Source organism: Garra rufa, chromosome 16 (genome assembly GCF_049309525.1).
Source record: "Garra rufa chromosome 16, GarRuf1.0, whole genome shotgun sequence".
NCBI classification, from domain to species: Eukaryota; Metazoa; Chordata; class Actinopteri; order Cypriniformes; family Cyprinidae; genus Garra; species Garra rufa.
In genome coordinates, this window is record NC_133376.1 from 19,710,166 (window position 1) to 19,731,087 (window position 20,922).

The 20,922-nt window shown below is 36.2% G+C and overlaps 1 protein-coding gene across 2 annotated transcripts in view; it reads right to left on the reverse strand.

The window, feature by feature from the left end:
- Positions 1-20,922, reverse strand: part of ppp2r2ba (protein phosphatase 2, regulatory subunit B, beta a) — an 82,258-nt gene that overhangs the window by 23,814 nt on the left and 37,522 nt on the right. Inside the window, exon 1 of one of the 2 annotated variants that reach the window (XM_073820367.1) lies at positions 16,572-17,062. The exons of the other annotated variant lie outside the window; for it this stretch is intronic. Within the exon in view, the coding sequence (XP_073676468.1) occupies positions 16,572-16,641 (70 nt within the window). The 5' untranslated portion in view covers positions 16,642-17,062. Of the gene's footprint in view, positions 1-16,571; positions 17,063-20,922 lie in introns of those variants that run through there. 2 annotated transcript variants of the gene reach the window in all.

The window sequence follows — 20,922 nt, forward strand, 5'->3', positions numbered from 1 at the left end:
CTTTTAATTTATACTTTTTCATATTTAAATTAAATTATACTAATTAAATTTATTAAAAATTCAAATTTTCCCCCTCCAACTTAAAATCTAATAGAAATCAGCCCCAAAAATGTCTGGATTTTATACAGTAAAACAATTGAATTTTTCCAAACAAGGCTTCATTTCTTTAAACAAAATATATATTTTTTATTTCTTTTATTTAGGGTGACTCATGATCCAGACATGTTCATTTTGTGAGATTCAGAGGAAATCGGATTTCATGTCTGACGTCCTACAGGTTAGTCATCTATTTTGAATGTCTTTATGCTTAGCTGCCTATGACAAATAAAGTGGGCAATGCATTACAGAGTGCAGTCAATAAATCCTGCGGGCACCCATGTCTGCAACAGCAGGGTCAAAGGTCAGGGTCTCATATACCCAGAGTGCTTCTGGGAAAGGACCGATCTCTCTCATGCTGTAATTTGCAGCCGCTCTCATTACTCACACGCCACAAAGTGGGTTACCGTGCCAACCTGTCTAATCCCAGCAGCCCCGTCAGCTCTTGAGCATGTATGATCATGGCTTCCCCATCACAAAGGCATCATGGGAAATCCCAAAAATATAATGTTCGGAATGGGATATTAGCATACTACCCATACCAATTCAACAATATGCATGTATATTTTCTTTTTTAACATAAACCACAATTTTTAACATTTTTATTTTGAGTAAAATATTGTTTTTTTACACAAATTTGGATTATAGAAGAAATAATCAATGATGGCAAATGCAGTTCACTCGCTGAATTAAAAATGTGACAATGTGCGCTGAAAATTCACTCACAAATTACTAAATTTCACAAAAAATTGAATTAAATGTGAAATCTTGTAAATTTCCATTCAGTTTTTATAGTGTAGTATATTGAAATGTTTAGCATTATACAATATATAGTTTCACATGCTATTTTCAGCAAAACCTAAGCTCTCTGCAGTATGCTATTATTCCATTCTGAACACAGTCGGTGTGTAATATCCTACTGTTCAGAGCATACTAACAACATCGGCAGAACAAAGTCTAATATAGTCACACTTAGCTTATATTGATTTGCACATTGATTTTCTGTGCCTTTGCACAGACAAAATGAGAATGAGATCAAGAAGATGTCGCATATCAAGACATTAAATGTCACTATGCGTTGAAAGGTGACAGCAGGTCAACAAAGATTGGGAGGAAAAACAAGTAGAATCCATTTTGAAGTGTAGCCCTCACGAACAGTCAAGATCTCATTGAGGTTTGAGTGTAGCACAGCTGTCTGAAACATAAGAGAGAGGCTGGTTCATGGAAAAGTAGGTCAGCCAGAGTCTGCCGAGCCCGTCTCGGGCTAAAGAACATCCAATCATTTCCCAAACACAAAATCAATGCCTGTTTTGAAGTTCAGCCAAAATGAAATGAAATCGTGTGTAAATCCTGTGTGGAAGCATGTCTGCATGGAATCTGCAGTTATCACAGGACCTGATAGAGCACTGTGTTGTAATGCACAGTTAGACTGTCTGTGAGATTACAGCCCTTTTGCTGAGTTCAGCACCTCAAAGGATCAACCCGTAAAAGAAGATTACAGCTGCCTTAACGTATCTGTTCTCAGAAATGTTTTACATCTATTCAGACTGCTAGATTGCTTTGGTGAGCAAAACAGTGTGCGAAAACATTGTATGGGACAGATTAAAGGGTTAGTTCACCCCACACATATGACTTTCTTTATATGAAATGATCGTGCTGTTCTTTTCTATATTAAGAGAATGGGAACAGATGGTATCTGTGGAAGCCCGTTTCCACTACTGAATAAAAAATAAAAAACATCTTGCAATTCTGACTATTTTTTTTAGAATTAGAATGCAAACTTGCAATTCAGACTTCTTTTTCTCTGAATATTCAGATTCAATCAATTCTGAGAAAAAATAAGAATTGTCAGTTTATATCTTGCGATTCTGACTTTCTTAGAATTGAGACTTTTTTCTCACAATTGCGAGTTTACAGACCTTTTCCTCAGAATCCTGATATATAAACTCGCAATTGCGAGTTATAAAGTCAGAATTGTGAGATATAAACCTGCAATTCAGAGAAAATAGTCAGAATTGTGAGATTCTTTTAACACTTTCTCAGAATTGCGAGTTTATTTCTCAGAATATCTTGCAATTCTGACTTTCCTTCTCAGAATTTAGACTTTTTTTTCTCACAATTGTGAGTTTACGTCTCGCAATTCCGACTAATTTTCTTAGAATTACCAAAACAAACCTGTAATTCAGACTTGTTTCAGAATTGTGAGATATAAACTCACAATTGTGAGTTATAAAGTCAGAATTGTGAGAAAAAAAAGTCAGAATTGTGAGTTTTTATCTTGCAATTCTGACATTAATTTTTCAGAATTGCGACTTTCTTTCTCAGAATATCTTGCAGTTCTAACTTTTCTTCACAGATTTTTTTTATTTTTCTGACAGTTGTAAGTTTACATCTCGCAATTCTTTTTTCTTAGAATTACCAAATACAAACTCGCAATTCAGAATTTTTTTTTTCAGAATTGTGAGATATAAACTCACAATTGCGAGTTTTTATCTTGCAATTCTGACATTGATATTTTTCAGAATTGTGACTTTCTCAGAATTACGAGTTTATTTCTCAGAATTGTGACTTTATTTCTCAGAATATCTTGCAGTTCTAACTTTCCTTCTCAGAATTTTGACTTTTTTTCCTCACAATTGTGAGTTTACATCTCGCAGTTCACTTTTTTCTTAGAATTACCAAATACAAACTCGCAATTCAGAGTTTTTTCAGAATTGTGAGATATAAACTCACAATTGTGAGTTATAAAGTCAGAATTGTTTATCTCGCAATTCTTACATTGATATTTTTCATAATTGCACTTTTCTTTCTTAGAATTACAACTTAATTTCTCAAAATTGCGACTTTATTTCTCAGAATATCTTGCAGTTCTGACTTTCCTTCTCAGAATTAAAATTTTTTTCTCACAGTTGTGAGACTTTTTTCTTGGAATTACCAAATACAAAATCGCAATTGAGACTTTTTTCAGAATTGTGAGATATAAACTTACAATTGTGAGTTATAAAAAAGTTTTTCGCAATTCTGATATTGATATTTTTCAGAATTCTTGCAGTTCTGACTTTTCTTCTTTAAATGTTTTGTTAAAAAAACACTTTTTTCTCACAATTGTGAGTTTACATCTCGCAATTCAGACTTTTTCTTAGAATTACCAAAACAAACTCTTTTTTTTTAGAATTGTGAGATATAAACTCACAATTTCGAGTTATATGTCAGAATTGTGAGTTTTTATCTGAGAAATATCAATGTCAGAATTGTGACTTTCTTTCTCAGACTTACAACTGTATTTCTCAGAATTGTGACTTTATTATCAAACAGTACTGACTTTATAACACAACTGCAAGTTTATATCTCAACATTGTGAGAATTCTCAAAATTGTTAGCTAAAAGGCAAAATTACTTTTTTTTATTCAGTGATAGAAACAGGCTTCCATCAGACTCAAAAACCCCCACAAAGTATTCCACACATAAACATACAACAGAGTAGATAAATAGACACGTTTAAGTCATTATTTACTGAAAAATATCCACCACAGCTCTTAATTCTTTACATACATAAATACACTTACGAAAAAAAAGTGTAGACACAAGGTTACACCAAGTTTGACGTCAACAATGTAAAGGCTAAATATGTTACACAAATGGTAATTTATCCTAACTAATCCGTATAATCCTTAAAACATGTATCACAATTTCTAGAAAAATATTAATCAGCACAACTGTTCACAAGATTGCAAATAAATGTTTCTTGGGCAGCAAATGATGATTTATCCTGTATTGGAAAGCAATGATTTTTGAAGAATCATGTGACATTGAAGACTGTAATGGCGGAAAATTCAGTGTTTTCATCACAGAAATAATTACATTTTAAAATATATATTTAAATAGAAAACAGTTATTTTAAGTTGTAATAATATTTCACAATATTACTTTTTTGTATTCTAAGATTTCTTTCAAAACAATAAAATTGTACAGATCCCAATTTTTTAAACAATAGTGTAGACAAAAACTTAAGATAAAAACATAAAATGTCATTATGTCATTGTATTTTTATCAATTAAAAAACATAAAATGTCATTGTATTTTTATCAATTAAATATGTGACCCTGGACCACAAAACCAGTCTTAAGTCGCTGGGGTATATTTGTAGCAATAGCCAAAAATACATTGTATGGGTCAAAATGATTGATTTTTCTTTTATGCCAAAAATCATTAGGAAATTAAGTAACGATCATGTTCCATGAAGACTTTTTGTAAAATTCCTACTATAAATATATCAAAATGTAATTTTTGATTAGTAATATGCATGTTAAGAACTTAATTTGGAAAAATTTAAAGGTGATTTTCTCAGTGTTTTGATTTTTTTGCACCCTCAGATTCCAGATTTTCAAGTAGATGTATCTCCTAACAAACCATATATCAATAGAAAGCTTATTTATTGAGCTTTCATATGATGTATACATCTCAGTTTTGTAAAATTTAACCTTATGACTGGCTTTGTGGTCCAGGGTCACATATAGATATAAAAATAGTTATGAATGATCATTCATATACAGTAATCACTCATTTTTATTCATGTGATGTTTATTTATGACGCTTCTATGTATTTTTAAAGCTGAAGATTACCATTCACTTTAATTTTTAATTTTACCTAAGGAGAAAAACCATGCAAGATTGATCATCAGTGAGGCTCAGTAAAAAAACAATGCCAGAATTTGAATTTTTGGATGCACTGTTTCTTTAAATTTCTTCTACACTGTATAACATGCACACTGAACTTCCCCCGCAAATGAAAGACTGCATGCGAGACTGCTCAAGTGTGCCCAGATCTGTTTTTATAATTAAATTTTCATGGATCTGTGTCCAGATAATTCCCCATATTCACTCTCCATGCATTGCTGCCTTGTTATTTAGACCGTAGATTAAACTTCTGGCCAAAAGCTGTGTAGAATGATTCCAACAGGGTCCTTATGTGACAACGAACCATACACTGTACAGCCCAGATTTACTGTTAAATTAATATCAAATAGCAAACACAGGCAGTTTTGATGTTCCTTATTTTTCTTTTGATCATTCAGCATGAAAATCAAATCATATTGATTGATAAATCTATACTTTACAGCCAGAGCAGCAAACAAAACAACATGAGGTATACAGCGCCTGCTGTTTTGTTAGCGCTGTTTTGATAACTCCATCGACTTGCTTTAAGTCAATGTCTGGTGGTTTTAAAGGCAGTGGAATAAAGACTTGCCTTTGGCCCGCTGCTGAATGATGCAGGTCTGGACCAATTTCACCAGACATGGGTGTGATTTGAGCTGGTTATAATAAGCTTGACCACCTGCTGATAGACAACAATGTCAGTGACTCTCTGATACACACAGTCATGGCTCTGCCTGCATCCAACCACAGCGCAGAGACTGAGACTGAGACCAAAAAAAAGCTAATTAACCTCATTTCTTGGAAAAATGCCCTGTGGAAATGGGAGATAGAGGTGGCGCAGGCCTCCAGGGACTGGAAGGGGAGGGTGAATATGTGTTGTGCGTGTATCTGAGAGAAAGAGCAGAGAGAAAGGCCGCATGTAGGGGGCTGAACTTCGAGCGGGGGAAACTGGTTTGAATTTCACACATCATTAACAGATACATAATTTAACTACAGATGTGTAGAACTCAAGCTGTAGGACACCACAGAGAACATAAGAAAAGAGACAGGCTGTGTGTGTGTTTACAGGATCTCATTTACATTTAGTGCGTCTATTTGCCAAGATAATATAAAACAGCACATTCAGATAAAATATGAATATGCTCACCAAAGCTGTATTTATTTGATTAAAAATACAATAAAAAAAGTATTATTGTGAAATATTTTTGCAATTTAAAATGTCACATGATCATTTAGAAATTATTCTAATATGCTGATTGCTGCTTAAAGGAGTAGTTCACTTTCAGAACGAAAATTTACAGATAATATACTCACCCCGTCATCCAAGATGTTCATGACTTTCTTTCTTCAGTCGTAAAGAAATGGTGCTTTTTGAGGAAAACATTTCAGGATTTCTCTCCATATAATGGACTTCTATGGTGCCCCCGAGTTTGAACTTCCAAAATACAGTTTAAATGCAGCTTCAAAGGGCTCTAAATGATCCCAGCCGAGGAAGAAGTGTCTTATTTAGCGAAACGATTGGTTATTTTCTAAAAACATTTACAACTTATGTACTTTTTAATCTCAAATGCTCGTCTAGACAAGGTGAGCATTTGAGGTCAAAAAGTATATAAAATTTAATTTTTTTTTTTTTTTTTTTTTTTTTTTAGAAAATAACCCATCGTTTTGCTAGATAAGAGCCTTCTTTCCTCGGCTGTGATTGTTCAGAGCCCTTTGAAGCTACATTTTGGAAGTTCAAACTTGGGGGCACCATAGAAGTCTATGATATGGAGAGAAATTGTGAAATGTTTTACTCAAAAAACATAATTTCCTTACGACTGAAGAAAGAAAGACATGAACATCTTGGATAACAAGGGGGTGAGTACATTATCTGTAAATTTTTGTTCAGAAAGTGAACTACTCCTTTAAGAACCATTTCTTATAATTTTTAACTTATTTAGCATTTACTGGTTAGTATTTTTGTGGAAATCAGGATTTTTTCAGTTTTATGTTGAATAAAAAGTTCAAACTAACAGCATTTATTTGAAATAGAAAACTTTGTGTAACATTATATGTTATTTTTTATCAATATAATGTGTCCTTACCTAATAAAAGTATTAATTTGTTTCAAAAATAGAAACTGGGTGGAGAAAGCAGGAGCAATTTTGACATATTTGACAAGAAAAGATGATTATTTTACTCAATATTTGCGTGTAGGCACAGCAAATATTGTGCTGTGTCTTAAGTAGCACGGGTATATTTGTAGCAATAGCCAAAAATACATTGTATAGGTCAAATTTTTTTTTTTATGCCAAAACTCGTTAGGATATTAAATAAAGATCATGTTTCATGAAGATATTTTGTAAATTTTCTACCGTAAATATATTTAATTATTAAAATGCATTGCTAAGAACTTAATTTGGACAACTTTAATGGCTATTTTCTCAGTATTTTTTTTATTTTTTTTTTGCACCCTGAGATTTCATTTTTTTCAAATAGTTGTATCACGGCCAAATATTGTACTGTACTAAAAAACCGTACCTCAGTGGAAAATGGACCCTTATGACTGCTTTTGTGGTCCATGGTCACATATGTGCTATAATTCCAAATCAAGTTCCATTTTATTTAGAATGCTGTCTTAGACGATGTAGGCAGTAGACAGCAAGTTAGCTAACTAGGTTTTAAACAGAGCGATTGTGTGTTCACATTAATGTGAATATTGTTCCAAGTGTTAAAGAACCTGACTAATACTTTTCTAAGGTTGTCTATACAGATTAAGCCTAAGTCATTCTTTAGGTGATGAGTTTAAATTTCTCCTCATGTTTCATTGACTAAATCCCTCAATAAAAACCTCAATCTGAGTTTGACAGCAGTTGAATGTTTAATGCGACCGGCCCCTCGCTGTTTGTCCTCCTCTTGCACTCAGCCTGACGCCGGGGAACAACATTAGTGCCTCACTGTTTCCCTCTGAATTATAAATGGGGCCCTTTGGGCTGGAGAAATATTTCTCTTTATGATTAAAGTCTTAAAGTGTAGCCTGGGGCCGTTTGTGTTGGCAACCGCTGCTGATGCAGTCTGTCTGTCTGTCTGTCACTCTCTCTGTCTCTTGAATAATAGCACCGGGCCCGTGTGGGGTGGTGCATGTCATTATCCCCGATGTGAGAGCATGGGGGTGTAAATTGTGTTGTAGGGGTTAGAGTGGCAGGGTCACCCCCGCTGGGTCGCTCTATGCTGCGTCCTCCCTACTGATGAACTGCACAGCTATTTTAAACAAGGACATTACAAGGCAGCAGCAGAGAGGTCTATGAACCGTTTGAGGAAAGAATAACACGTGGTACAATGTAGAAACAAAGATTTGAGAACACATAGAAAAGGAAATGGGATTAGATGCCCTCAAGGCAGAATGTATAGTTATAAGGATTATAGTTATAATAACCTTTTTTTGGCCATTTAATTCCCTCGCTGAGGCATTGAAATATACTGTTCACGCCACCAATTTCAACACACAGCAATTCCATTAACTATATGGCAGTCTGGGGAGATTGCAATGAGGCTTTAATGGATTAGTGGGACTGACTAGTGAGTTTATCTAGATATTTTAGGATTTTAGCTTGAATATTTTCAGCTGTGATACTTAAAAGGGATAGGGATGATTTACTCACCCTCAAACCATCCTAGGTGTTTATGACTTTCTTCTTTCAGACACATACAGTCAGAGTTATATTTAAAAAATGTCCTGGCTCTTCTAAACTTTATAATGGCAGTGAATGGCTGTTGATTTTTTGAAGTCCAAGAAAGTGCATCCATCAATCATAAAAAAGTACTCCACGTGGCTACAGGGGAGGATATGGATAATTTTCTTACACAAACGCATCAATTCACTTCAGAAGGCCTTTATTAACCCTGTGTGGAGCACTTTTTATGATGGATGGATGCACTTTATTAGACTTAAATCTCAGCACCCATTCACACATTATAACGCTTGGAAGAGCCAGGACATTTTTTAATATAACTCCGATTGTATTCGTCTGAAAGAAGAAAGCCATATACATCTATGATGGCTTGAGGGTGAGTAAATCATGGGGTAATTTTCATTTTTGGGTGAACTATCCATTCAAAGAGAGGGAGGTTACAGACTGAAGAAACTGTTTTCAGAAACTGCTTTGTTGTGCTGACAGTGGGCTGCTAACTGTTAAACTGTCAACATGGCAAAAACCCAATACAAAAATAGAGCCTCTAAATTCATCTGCCTAAAAGCAGAGTGTTTCCCAACATTTTCCCCCCGTCTTATCTGCCCCATAAGGTTCAAATACCCCTTCAACAGCAACTGTGTTCCTTTACTGGAATTATGATTCGCTTTCTAAAATAAAACACCCAGTATTGTTAGTGAAAAGTCTCATCAAGTAGCTTCCACTCCTGTTATTGAAACATTTGAGCTTGTCTTGTTGATTATTAGAAATTAATTTAATTTATTGAGAGCCCTGAATTTTCATTGAGTCATCATTTTTTGTTTTGTACATGCTTAAAAATAAATATTCCAAAAGGGTTTTCATAGTGATGCCAATGGAAGAACCATTTTTGGGTTCCCCAAAGAACCTTTCAGTGATCAATTCTTAAAGTCCCCATGAAATCAAAAATTAAGTTTTTTGGCTTTTAGTATGAATATGTTAAATGCATACCTCGGGTCTTCAGCAGCCCTCTCCCTCCTTCATTTTTCTTCACGTTCTTAGTATTCCTCAATCTATTCATTATAAACAATATAACAAGATTTTTTTTTTTTAAAGAATGTCTGTGTTTAATTTTTTTATAAAAAGTGTATAGGGTCCCTAGAGACCCGAGGTATGTAAATGTGTAATTATATTTTTTGGAGCAAAAATATTCAAATATCTGATGACTCAATACATGCAATTCACCTTTATTGCTCGAGGTGGCACTGTTTAATAGACAATAATGACATGATCACCCAGCACTTCAGCTTCTCATCAAACTTTCTCTAGAGTCTGAAAAGTCCCGCCTCCTGCATTAAAAAAAGATGCTGAAGCTGCAGCTGAAATTTTTTACTTGTTCACAGAATTAGTATTTATTAGTATAGGGGATAGGGTAAGATTAAGACAATGTAAATATGTTTTCCATTGGGGCGAATGAAGTCTGGTTTCGCATTGTCACGTGAAGTGCCACAGCGTGCATAGTCTGCTCCGGTCCAGAGACACGAAAGCATGGAGAGGATCATATGCGCAAGTCGGGGCAGACAAAACTTATTGGACACATTTAAATTCTACACAGAATGCTATTTTATACATAGATAATGTGATATGGATGAGATTCTGGTGGTCATTCGCTGTCAAATTTGACTTTACGCAACTCAACAGCTCTGGCCCAAGCTGTGATATAAATGAAACGCTATTGGCTATTTAAAAAAGGGGGAGGTACATATCCAGATAACTGAAAACGCATGTTACCTGACTATTCAATCAAGGTACAACCATAGATATGTATAGGCAGATGCCCTATTATTTAGATGGCAGACTCGTTTATGTGCTTGAAGCAGTCGAATAGGAAATCTATCTATACTATATCTATTGTTTACACGGTCCTCAAGGATATGCAGAGCGAATCTGGGCAGCCACGCCACCATTTTCAAAAAATCTCTGTTTTGGAGATTTCAAACTAAAACAGGGTCTGCAGTGTTTTCAAAAGTCTCAGTTTTCGAGGGTCGAAAACGCTGGAGTAGTGTAAATGAAAGGCGAAATCGCAAAAAAAGTTTTAAAAACGAAAATGCACTAGTGTAAACAGGGTCTAAAGATGGATGTTAAAGGTTTTTCATGGAACCATAGATGCCAATGAAAAACTTTTATTGAGTTTATCTCAGGCTACATCAACACTAGTACGTTTTCATTCGGTTCATTCGGTTATGCCTGTTGTTTACACTTTACATCTGTTCTCCTCTCTTTCTTGATGTTCCCTTTCTAGCCTGTACTCATCTAACAATGCCTGATACAGTATATGGTATTTTTGAGCACTTCCTATGTCGAAATGTCAAAATGCAAAATAACATATGCAGCCTGAATGGTCATGTGAAATGCGTTTTCGGTTGTGTAGTTTAGACGGAGATCATTTCTGAAATGCAGTTAAAACGCAGTGTAGACGAGAATAATTTTCATTTTAAAACGCAGTTTTAAAACAAAAACGCACTAGTGTAAACACTAAGAACCCACTTGAACCAGCTGGAGTACATGTACCTCTGGTCAAGAATCGCCATTATAGCATCAATGCAGTGTTTTTCTAACACATTCAACTCCTTAATATCAAGACAGTGTCTGTTGTGAACAATGCATCTGTTACTCTCAACATCCCTACCTGAGGTAATCTTGTATTACAATGCGGTGAGGTCTTCTGGTGGTGAGGTAAGAATGAGGTAAGGCTGTGGTGAGGTTAGACTATATTAGACTAAGATAAGATTGGCCTAGAATGAGGTAACCTTAAATCTTAATACTGCAATCTCCTCCTTTTAGTGCACGAGTGCCTACACAAGCAGTAATGTAACTGAGCCTGGGCCAGCTGCCTGCGCAATACCGTGAGGCCATTACTGTCTATCCAGGCTAAGTTCTGCTGGCTCCGGGCCCTGCAGTGCAGATTGGAGTACCGCAAAGCTTTTTCTCTGCCAGGCAATATTTTATCTTTCTCTCTCCCTATGAGTTTAAGAGCTCAGCTACTTTGCTAGCTCGCAGCGATTGATGATCTTGTCAGTGTTTCAGGGCGTTTTCTCATTCATTAGTGTGTTGTGTAGCGTGGGTGGTGGAATAGACTGATGTGTAAGCATGTAGGGGGGAGCGTTCTGGTCAATTACACCCATGCAACACAAATGAAGACAAAAACCGAATCTCTTTCTCTGTCTCAGCATGGCCGCATCCATCCTGCAGCTATTAGTGCTGTCAACCCCAAAGCATCTGTGTTATGCTAATGAAACTAAATTTCATTTATTTCATTTTATTCCACAAGAGAAGACGTCTATCACTGCATAACTTGTGTTTCAATGCAGGAAAGGTGTGAAATGCTGGGATTCCCTGTGCAAATGAAACTACGCCGTCAATGCTCCCCAAGTGTGAGCGAACACGACTCCCGTGGATATCGTTTGGAAAAACGCAATATACAAGAAGGTATTAAAAAAACTAATATCCAGGCCAGCTATGCATGAATCAACAGCATTTTTATTGCATTCCTGAGATATTAACTCCACACCTAAAAGGTCTTTATGAACCCTCATGGCGTAATTTGATATTTCTCTTTAGCTTAAGAAAGGGGATGCCAATATTGGGTGTTTCAGAAACACCCCTCTATCACCTATCTGTCAGGGCTTTATTAGGTTTGGGACCTAACAAGCCACTACTGGGACTACGAAGTTACCCCAGCGAAATCCAATTACGACCACCATGGCACTTTAGTAAATTAGACAAATTGGGGAAAAGAAGAGGTCCTTTGATAGGTCACGTTGCCAGGTCAAAGGGCAGACAGCATTGGTTGTTTCAGAAAAGAGTGCACTCGATAATCAAAATCAAACCATGCCTGGAATGTGAATCAACACACATTAGTGCTCCCAATGGAGAATTGCAACCACTCTAAACTCAGATGGCCATTTTCTATTTGTGTCTATAGACGGAAGTAAAGGTTATAGTGCTGTGTTATTAAACTCTGTCTATCAGCCTCCACAGCCTGCGGGAGAGCAACACGGAGCGAGAGTAACCCCAGACCTCAATCACGCCTCTGAGGATGTCTGCAGTGGGGAAATACCACCATCATCTACTGCATCACGTGAGCAAGGCAGTATGGGTATGTGGAGAGGGGGCGGGGTGAACGACACACATTCATTCAGTCTAGACTACAGCAACCTTGACTGTAACACTTAAATGCAAATACGTTTGGAATGGAATTTTAAAAACAGTCTACCTATGTGGCTTAAACCCAAAATTGTAAAAAAAAAACACAGACAAAGAGCATGTTTACATGCACTTATTTTACAACTAAAGGGATAGTTGACCCAAAAATGAAATTCTGTCATTACTCACCCTCAAGTCACTCTCCTGTAAGACCTTTGTTCATCTTTGAAACAGAAAGTAAGATATTTTTGACAAAATCTGAGAGCTTTCTGACCCTGCATAGACAGCAAAGCAACTGACACGTTCAAGGCCGAGAATGGTAGTAAGGACATTGATAAAATCGTCCATGTGACATCAGTGGTTCAACTGTAATGTTATGAAGCTGTAAGAATACTTTTTGTGTGCAAAGAAAACAAAAATAAGGACTTTATTGTGTCGTTATACGCATGTGAAGAAATTGTTGAATAAAGTTGTTGAATAAAGTTGTTATTTTTGTTTTCCTTGTGCATTTTAGCGATGTTCTTACTACCTTTCTAGGCCTTGAACGTGGTAGTTGCGTTGCAGTCTATGAAGGGTCCGAAAGCTCTTGGATTTCATAAAAATATCTTAATTTGGGTTCTGAAGATGAACGAAGGTCTAACAGGTTTAGAACAACATGAGGGATGAGTAATTAATGACAGAATTTTAATTTTTAGGTGAACTATACCTTTAAATGACGAATTCTTTTTTTCTCTAAATCACTATCTCATGCTCTTTAGCTATTGGAATATTACTACGTATATCTAATCAGAATGGACCTTTTTCACTTTTCTGGGTTTCTTAGCAATGGATGTCATCATAGTTGGGTTAACTTTGAGAACAGTGATAGGGAGGCTACCACAAATATATATTTTTGCATTCCCACTTGCTCAAATAGCAAAAGGAAATCTCCACGATAGTGTTTTCACAATTTTCAAAAAAAAAAAAAAAAAAAATAGAGGCTGATAATGGCATTCAGATGAGAGAACAATCTCAAATTTACTGTCCCTCCCATAGATGCTGCATTAGAAACTAAAGTTTTTTGTAATTTGATGGAAAGGTGATATAATATAGGTATAGTGTTATAAATGCACATACATTTAAAAAAAAATCTAAATATAACAAAACTTTCGATGATTTATGATGCCGATGACCGTTGAATCGCATCATCACAGTCTTGTGAAAAGGGTCCATATGACCAAAAACGTACCAAATTTTACTTATTATTCATGTGCAGGTGAACGCAGTCATTATGTGACATGCATCCTTTCATTTACTCAGAATGCAGAGTTTTTCAACTGCAAGTAACTTTAGTCTCTCCCAGTCTTGAAAATTTGGTTATATCCTGGCTTGTATCCATAATCATGCAGCTCTAAAGCGACAACTGTGAGTTTGTGTAATTAGAACAGATATTACATTCATCAAATAGCTCTTTTCTCAAACAACAGTAACACATCTGAGAACAGCACTGAAAACAGCTGGAAATGTTGAGTGGAACCACATGTCACTATGCTGCAAAGAGAACAGATCTTCATTGACTGATAGTGTCTTTAATGAATGCTTTGAGACAGCATTTTAAAACCTAATTCATACATACTGTGTAAGACAAATGCCAAATTGTTTATAACTAACTTAAACTGCTTATGATTGCAGGTATAAATGCAAGCAGAACGCACTCGGCCACACTCTTTTTGAGCCGCACAGAGAGACATTGAGGGCCAAATTTGCCAATGAAAGATGCTCTGCAGCTTATGCTGTGTCTGTATGTGTGTGTGTGTGTGAGAGGAAATGCTTCACTGCTACTGTGATTTACAGAGAAGCCGGGTTGGCATAAGACAGGTCATAAACCAAGGAGACCAGGGGCATTTGAGTCCAACAGCTACAGATTTATTCTGCTCATTAGATCTGTTTTGCAAAACCTCCCACAGCCATTAATCACCACCCAGAAAGATACCCACTGCTGCCACACCCAGAGCTTGCTTCTCTACTGTAGATATACTCTCCAAACATGACAAGAGATTGCTCACCTGAAACCTGCGCTGGAGTGTGTTTGCATAAAATGGGTAACTACTCCGGCATTTTAAATGTGGTTTGAAAATAGACTGAAAATGGAGTCATTGCATGTACAAATTTCTGTATGGAAACTTTTGAGTATGTATAACTTCCAGTGTGGTGTGAAAGCAATCTTCTTAAGTGTTGCTAGTCAACTCAGTCTATTGCTTCTTTCATTGATTTTTAAGTGTTACTGTAGATGATATTATATATTATAAAGCTATTCTTAGACACACCCTCACTTTTCATACCACAACCTCCCAGTATAATTGCATTCCTAATAAAGTACAGGTTTGCATTATTAGCTGGGAACCTAACAATAATCAATTTTCCTTCCTCAAGAAATTGAGGAATTGCTTTATGGTGAATTGCAGAATCCTAAGATTAGACTTTATATATATATATATATATATATATATATATATATATATATATATATATATATATATATATATATATATATACACTCCCAGTTAAAAGTTTTAAACAGTAAGATTTTTAAAAAAATGTTTAAAAACGTCTCTTCTGTCTCTTCTCATCTGCATTTATTTGATCCAAAGTACAGCAAAAATAGTAACATTTTGAATTATTTTTACTCTTTAAAATAACCCGTTTTCTATTTGAATATATTTTAAAAAGTAATTTATTCCTGTGATTTCAAAGCTGAATTTTTAGCATCATCACTCCAGTCACTTGATAATTCAGAAATCATTCTAATATTCTGATTTGCTGCTCAAAAAACATTTATTATTATTATTATTATTATTGTGTTGAATTTTTTTCAGGGTTCTTTGATTAATTGAAAGTTTCAGTGTATATCTGAAACAGAAACCTTTGTAACATTATAAATGTCTTTATCATCACTTTTGATCAATTTAAAGCATCCTTGCTAAATTAAAGCATTCATTTCTATAATTTATTTTCCCCCAACAAATTATACTGACTTCATGCTTTTGAATGGTATAGTGTATAATGTTACAAAAGCTTTTTATTTTAGATAAATTCTGATCTTTGGATCTTTCTATTCATTAAAGAATTCAGAAAACATGTACTCAACTGTTTTAAATATTTATAATCATAAGTTTCTGAACAGCAAATCAGAAGATTAGAATGATTTCTGTAGGATCATGTGACACTGAAGACTGGAGTAATGATGCTGAAAATGTAGCTCTGATCACAGGAATAAATTGAATGTGAAAATATTTTCAAATAGAAAACAGTAATTTTAAATAGTAAAAATATTTTATTGTTTTTGCTGCACTTTGGATCAATAAATGCAGGCTTGGTGAGCAGAAGAGACTATTTAAAAAACATTTAAAACCCTTTGACTGGTAATGTATATTGGTTAATAATTATTTTGATGACTTATTGATCATTTTCTAGTGTATGTAATTTTTTACATTACATTTTTTATTATGATTTAGGAGTATTTATGTATTTGTTTATTTAATGCTGAAATTTTCCAACTGTAGTGTGTTGAATTGCCTTTTAATAATCACTCACAAAAAAATGTCTGCCTTATGCCAGTCATATCTGACTCATTGTACACGTCACACCTCAATGGCCACTGCCCCATAGTAACACCTAAAACCAGAGCTCAGATTAATGCAAGGTCTATATATAGTCCTAAGCCTATAAAAACAGGACAATCATCTTTTTTCAAGATGTCTTGCAAAATCATGCTATCTAAAGCACAATGCACCTCACATAAAGCCAATGATCCAATGCACACTGCATGAATGTGAGACTTCAGATCACCAAGTCTGAAAATCATCAATGCACCAACAGCACTAACGCCCAATGCACATTCACATACATGAGGAGAGAACCCCCCTCACCCACCCCCACCGTCATTAATATAAGTGAGAATCGAATTCAATTCGATTTTCCAAATACCTTCGGTTGCATAGTTGTGGTCCCGAAGGAAGCTGTTGTTAATTTTGCGGCTGTCACTCTCCTCCTCCATTTATGATTCCGTTATATGGGAATGTTAAAGTAGACACGCAGGAATCCATGGTGGACCCTGAACATCAGCATGCGGTTTGCGGGTCCATCGCGGTGTCTGTCGCCCCTCTCATGAACGTGACGGATGATCTGATGCCCGGGGTGATACAGCTGGAGCAAGACTGGCGAGAAAAATCCCTCAGCAGTTCATACTTAGCGCATGTGAAGAAGCACTTCTTAAAACAGGTGTACTCGTGAATCCGTTTAGAAGATCACCTTCTTGAAATCTTTAAAGGCTGAATGGATGACTAATGCGTAAACCTAGTACCCTGGTAAACGAGGTGCGCTGAATGTGGTAAACCAGAGCAGGATTTCCACCTTCTGAGCCGAGGAGGCGGGGTTATGCGTCAAGTGCTCGATCCGTCCACCTCTCTCTCTCTCTCTCTCTCTCACTCTCTGTCGAGATCTTGGTTTGCTGCTGAGGACATACAGTCTGTTTCGTAGTTTCATAGGGTTCTGTCGTTAGAAGTTCTGCCTGAGCTCCTCCCATTCACACAGGCGCTGTCCAGTGCTGAAATCACAGCACGTGTCAATACGAATGACAGCGAACAAATGACGTAAACACGATAACTGCTACTCATTTTACGAAATTTGTATTAAATGTCTTTGGTTGTATTTTTACAGCCATTGAAACCATGTACCATGAATGAAGTTCCCCGTTTGTCTTCTATTGAGATGTATAGCCTACGTATGTACGTATAGTTGACTGACTGCAGAGGGGCCAATAAGGAAAAATCAAAACAGACTTGGGGATTTTAATATATATTATTTTACACAAAATATGTTCGTTTTACCAGGTTTTACAAACAACATTTCATTTACAGCCGCAAGACGTATGAGGATTGACGCGCGTGAACAGAGAGCGCATGCGCCGTTGGAACCCTATCAGGCAGTACATTGACAAACGTAAGTCCTGCCAAGATTTGTCATTTTATTATCCACCTTTTTCTTCACGTTAGAGCAGGCACGGCCATTTGTAAATTTTATGATTCTGGCTTCCGGTCTCATCCATGCCCAGTTATTTTTAGCTGTACAGAACAGCAAATTTTTCTGCTTTATATTGCAAATTGGTGTACCTTACCATATTATTTTAATGTGATGTAATAATTATGAGCACACTGGTTTGTAGTGCAAACACTTTTACCGTTTACTGCACGTTTTTATTCTTCTTATTGCACTTATGTTACGATTTGGTCAGTTACCTGTATACATGGCCATATTGGCGATGCTCGATTGTAAACAACAGCATTGATTGCATGGTTATAACATACTACTAAATATGCTGTTCTGCTAATATTTGCTGTTTAAACCACGGACAAAACGTGTGAAAGATGATAAATCATGTAGAGAAGGAGTTAGTAAGCAGGAAATGGCGCATTATTTTGACAAACTAAAATTAACAGGTGGTAAAGATACATATGAGCAGTATCAATTAAGATTTTATACTAATATTTAAGCTACCTGCCCGGAAATGAAAAAGAACAAACACAAATGTTGTCAGGATTCTTGCCCTGGAAATCCTGGTTCAGTTTGGCCAACCACAAACACCTTTTTATTCTTTTTATTTTCACTCTTCTCCTTGATTTGTTAACTTAACTTTTGGCAGTCAATAGTACTCCAAGTGTTTTTCCTGTTCCGACCGATTAGTACAGCCCAAAACATGACGATAATTGACCATTTTCAGCAGCAACAATCACCAAATTTGCGAGTTTCATTCGGTTCAGTGGCATTGTTTAAACAACTTTAATTACTGTTAGTTAATGATGCTGAGAGATGAACCAGAAGAGTTTGTCTCTCTCTAAAATGACTACTACATTTTCTTGCAGTGCCTTGTAAAAGTATTCATACCCCTTCATTTTTTCACGTTTAGTTATGTTGCAGCCTTATGTTAAACAATGTTTTTTGTACAGCTTAAAATAGCTTTTTCACACTAATCTACACTCCATACACCATAATGACAAAGCACTAAACAGATTTGTGACAACTGTACAAAATTATTAAAAATAAAACATTGAAATAAGTACACTGCATAAGTATTCATACCCTAAACTCAGTACTTAGTTGAAGCACCTTTACAGCCTTAAGTCTTTTTGGGTATAATGTGACAAGTTTTGCATATCTGCATTTAACAATTATCTGACATTCTTCTCACCTCTTCACCTCTCAAGCTCTGTCAGTTTGGATGGGGCTGGCAGATATTTTTAGATTTCTTCATAAATGTTTGATTGAGTTCAAGCCCAGGCTGCGGCTGGGCCACTCAAAGACATTCACAGAGTTGTCTATAAGCCACTCTTGCTGTGCGCTGAGGGTCATTATCCTTTTAGAAGGTGAATCTTCTGCTCAGTCTGAGGTTCTGATGCTCTGGTTCATTAAGGCTATCTCAATATTTTACTTTGTTGAGCTTTTCTTCTACTCTGATGAGTCCCTCAGCCCCTGCCACTGAAAAACAGCCCCACAGCATGAGGCTGCTACCAGTACACTTTACTGTTGGGATGGTACAGTGAAGGTGATGAGCAGTGCCTGGTTTCCTCCAAACTTGATGCTTGGAATTGAGGTTCATCAGAATTTTGTTTCTCACCATCTTTGAGTTATTTACTGTAGGTGCTTTGTTGCACATTCTATGTGTGTTCACTGCGGAGAGGATTGAGTTTGACTACATCGCCATAAAGACCAGATCGGTGGAGTGTTGCAGTGATGTTTGTCCTTTTGTAAGTTTCTCCCATGTGCATATATGATCATGGAGCTCAACTAGAGTGACCATCAGCTTCTTGGTCACCAGTCTAACCAAGGCCCTTTTCCATCAATTGCTCAGTTTAGCCAGGAAGTCAGCTCTAGGAAGAGTCCTAGTTGTTCCAAACTTCTTCCATTATGGATAACGAAGGCTACATGCTTCTGTGAACCTTCTTCCCCAGATCTGTGCCTTGACGCAATCCTCTCTCTGAGCTCTACAGGCAGTTATTTTGACCTGAGGGCTTGTTTTTTGCTCTGATATGCGTTTTCAGACTTTACAAATCATACTGATTCAAATTCATTTCCCACAGGTTAACTCCACTCAAAGTGTAGTAACATCTACAAGCAATATGAATGTTCCTAAGGTAAATTCCAAGTGTATGAATACTTATGCAATGGAATCAGTTCAGTTTTTTATTTCTAATAAATTTGCAAAGTTGTTACAAACCTATTTTGTGCTTTGTCATTATGGTTTATGGAGTGTAAACTGATGTGAAAAAAGTAATTTAAAGCAGTTTAACTTAAGGCTTCAACATAACAAAATATGTAAAAAAATAAGGGGATGAATAGATGAACAGAAATCCACTTTGCAAGTTAACATTTTGATGTTAAAGGAAATATTGACAGCATTTTACTATTAGTCACTTTCTCCCTTGCTTTCTTCCTTTCAGCAGTTACTTTTAACACTATCCTTGGCTTGAATCACTGATATTTCCTTGAGGAAATGCAAATCTAGTTCAGTTTGAAATCTGAAAACAAGCCTCTTGATTTGGATAAGTGATACGTGCACAGAGGATTCGCAAATCTGTCACACTGGATTCTAGTCAGATCCCTTTAGGGTCTCATTCTCCTTAAGTGTGCAGACCAGACGATGATTAATTCGATTAGAGTCTAGCCGCTGGCACGTTCATTTTGGATAGATTTGATTTACATGCTGATTTTAATATGAAACTCTGCAGGGACATTCCCCTGCTACTCTGATTCTGACTTTAAGCATATTTTCCACTGTAATCTACCTGATACCACTTTAAAACAAATCTGGTTTAAAATTCAAAACCAAAACAGAGGCATAATAAACGTGCCAAGGATCCTAAATGCATCAGGCATTTAATTCCCAAAAGCCAATTTGCAGATAAAATCGGTCTATCGGCCCTTTCAGACAATTTCATAAGTATAGTCCATCATTACATGCCATTTTCCACTTAATCACCCATTCGTTTCCATTAGAATGCATGTGTGCAGCATGTCTGGGCGAGCTGTAATCAGGCATATTGCATTGCACCTGTTTTCATGTGATTTTCAAACCTTTCCACCCCACTGAACGTATCTGAAGCATCTAAGCCCCAAACCTGCATGCCGTTCCTCTCCCCTGACAACAATCCTTATCATTATTCCAACAGGGCGACAAAAATCAATGATTTTCTGTCAGGGGAGAGGGAGGACCAGGACGATGACAAATTCCAGTTGGCATCTTTTAAAGATCAACAGGGAGAGCAGCTATCTGTCAGTCAGA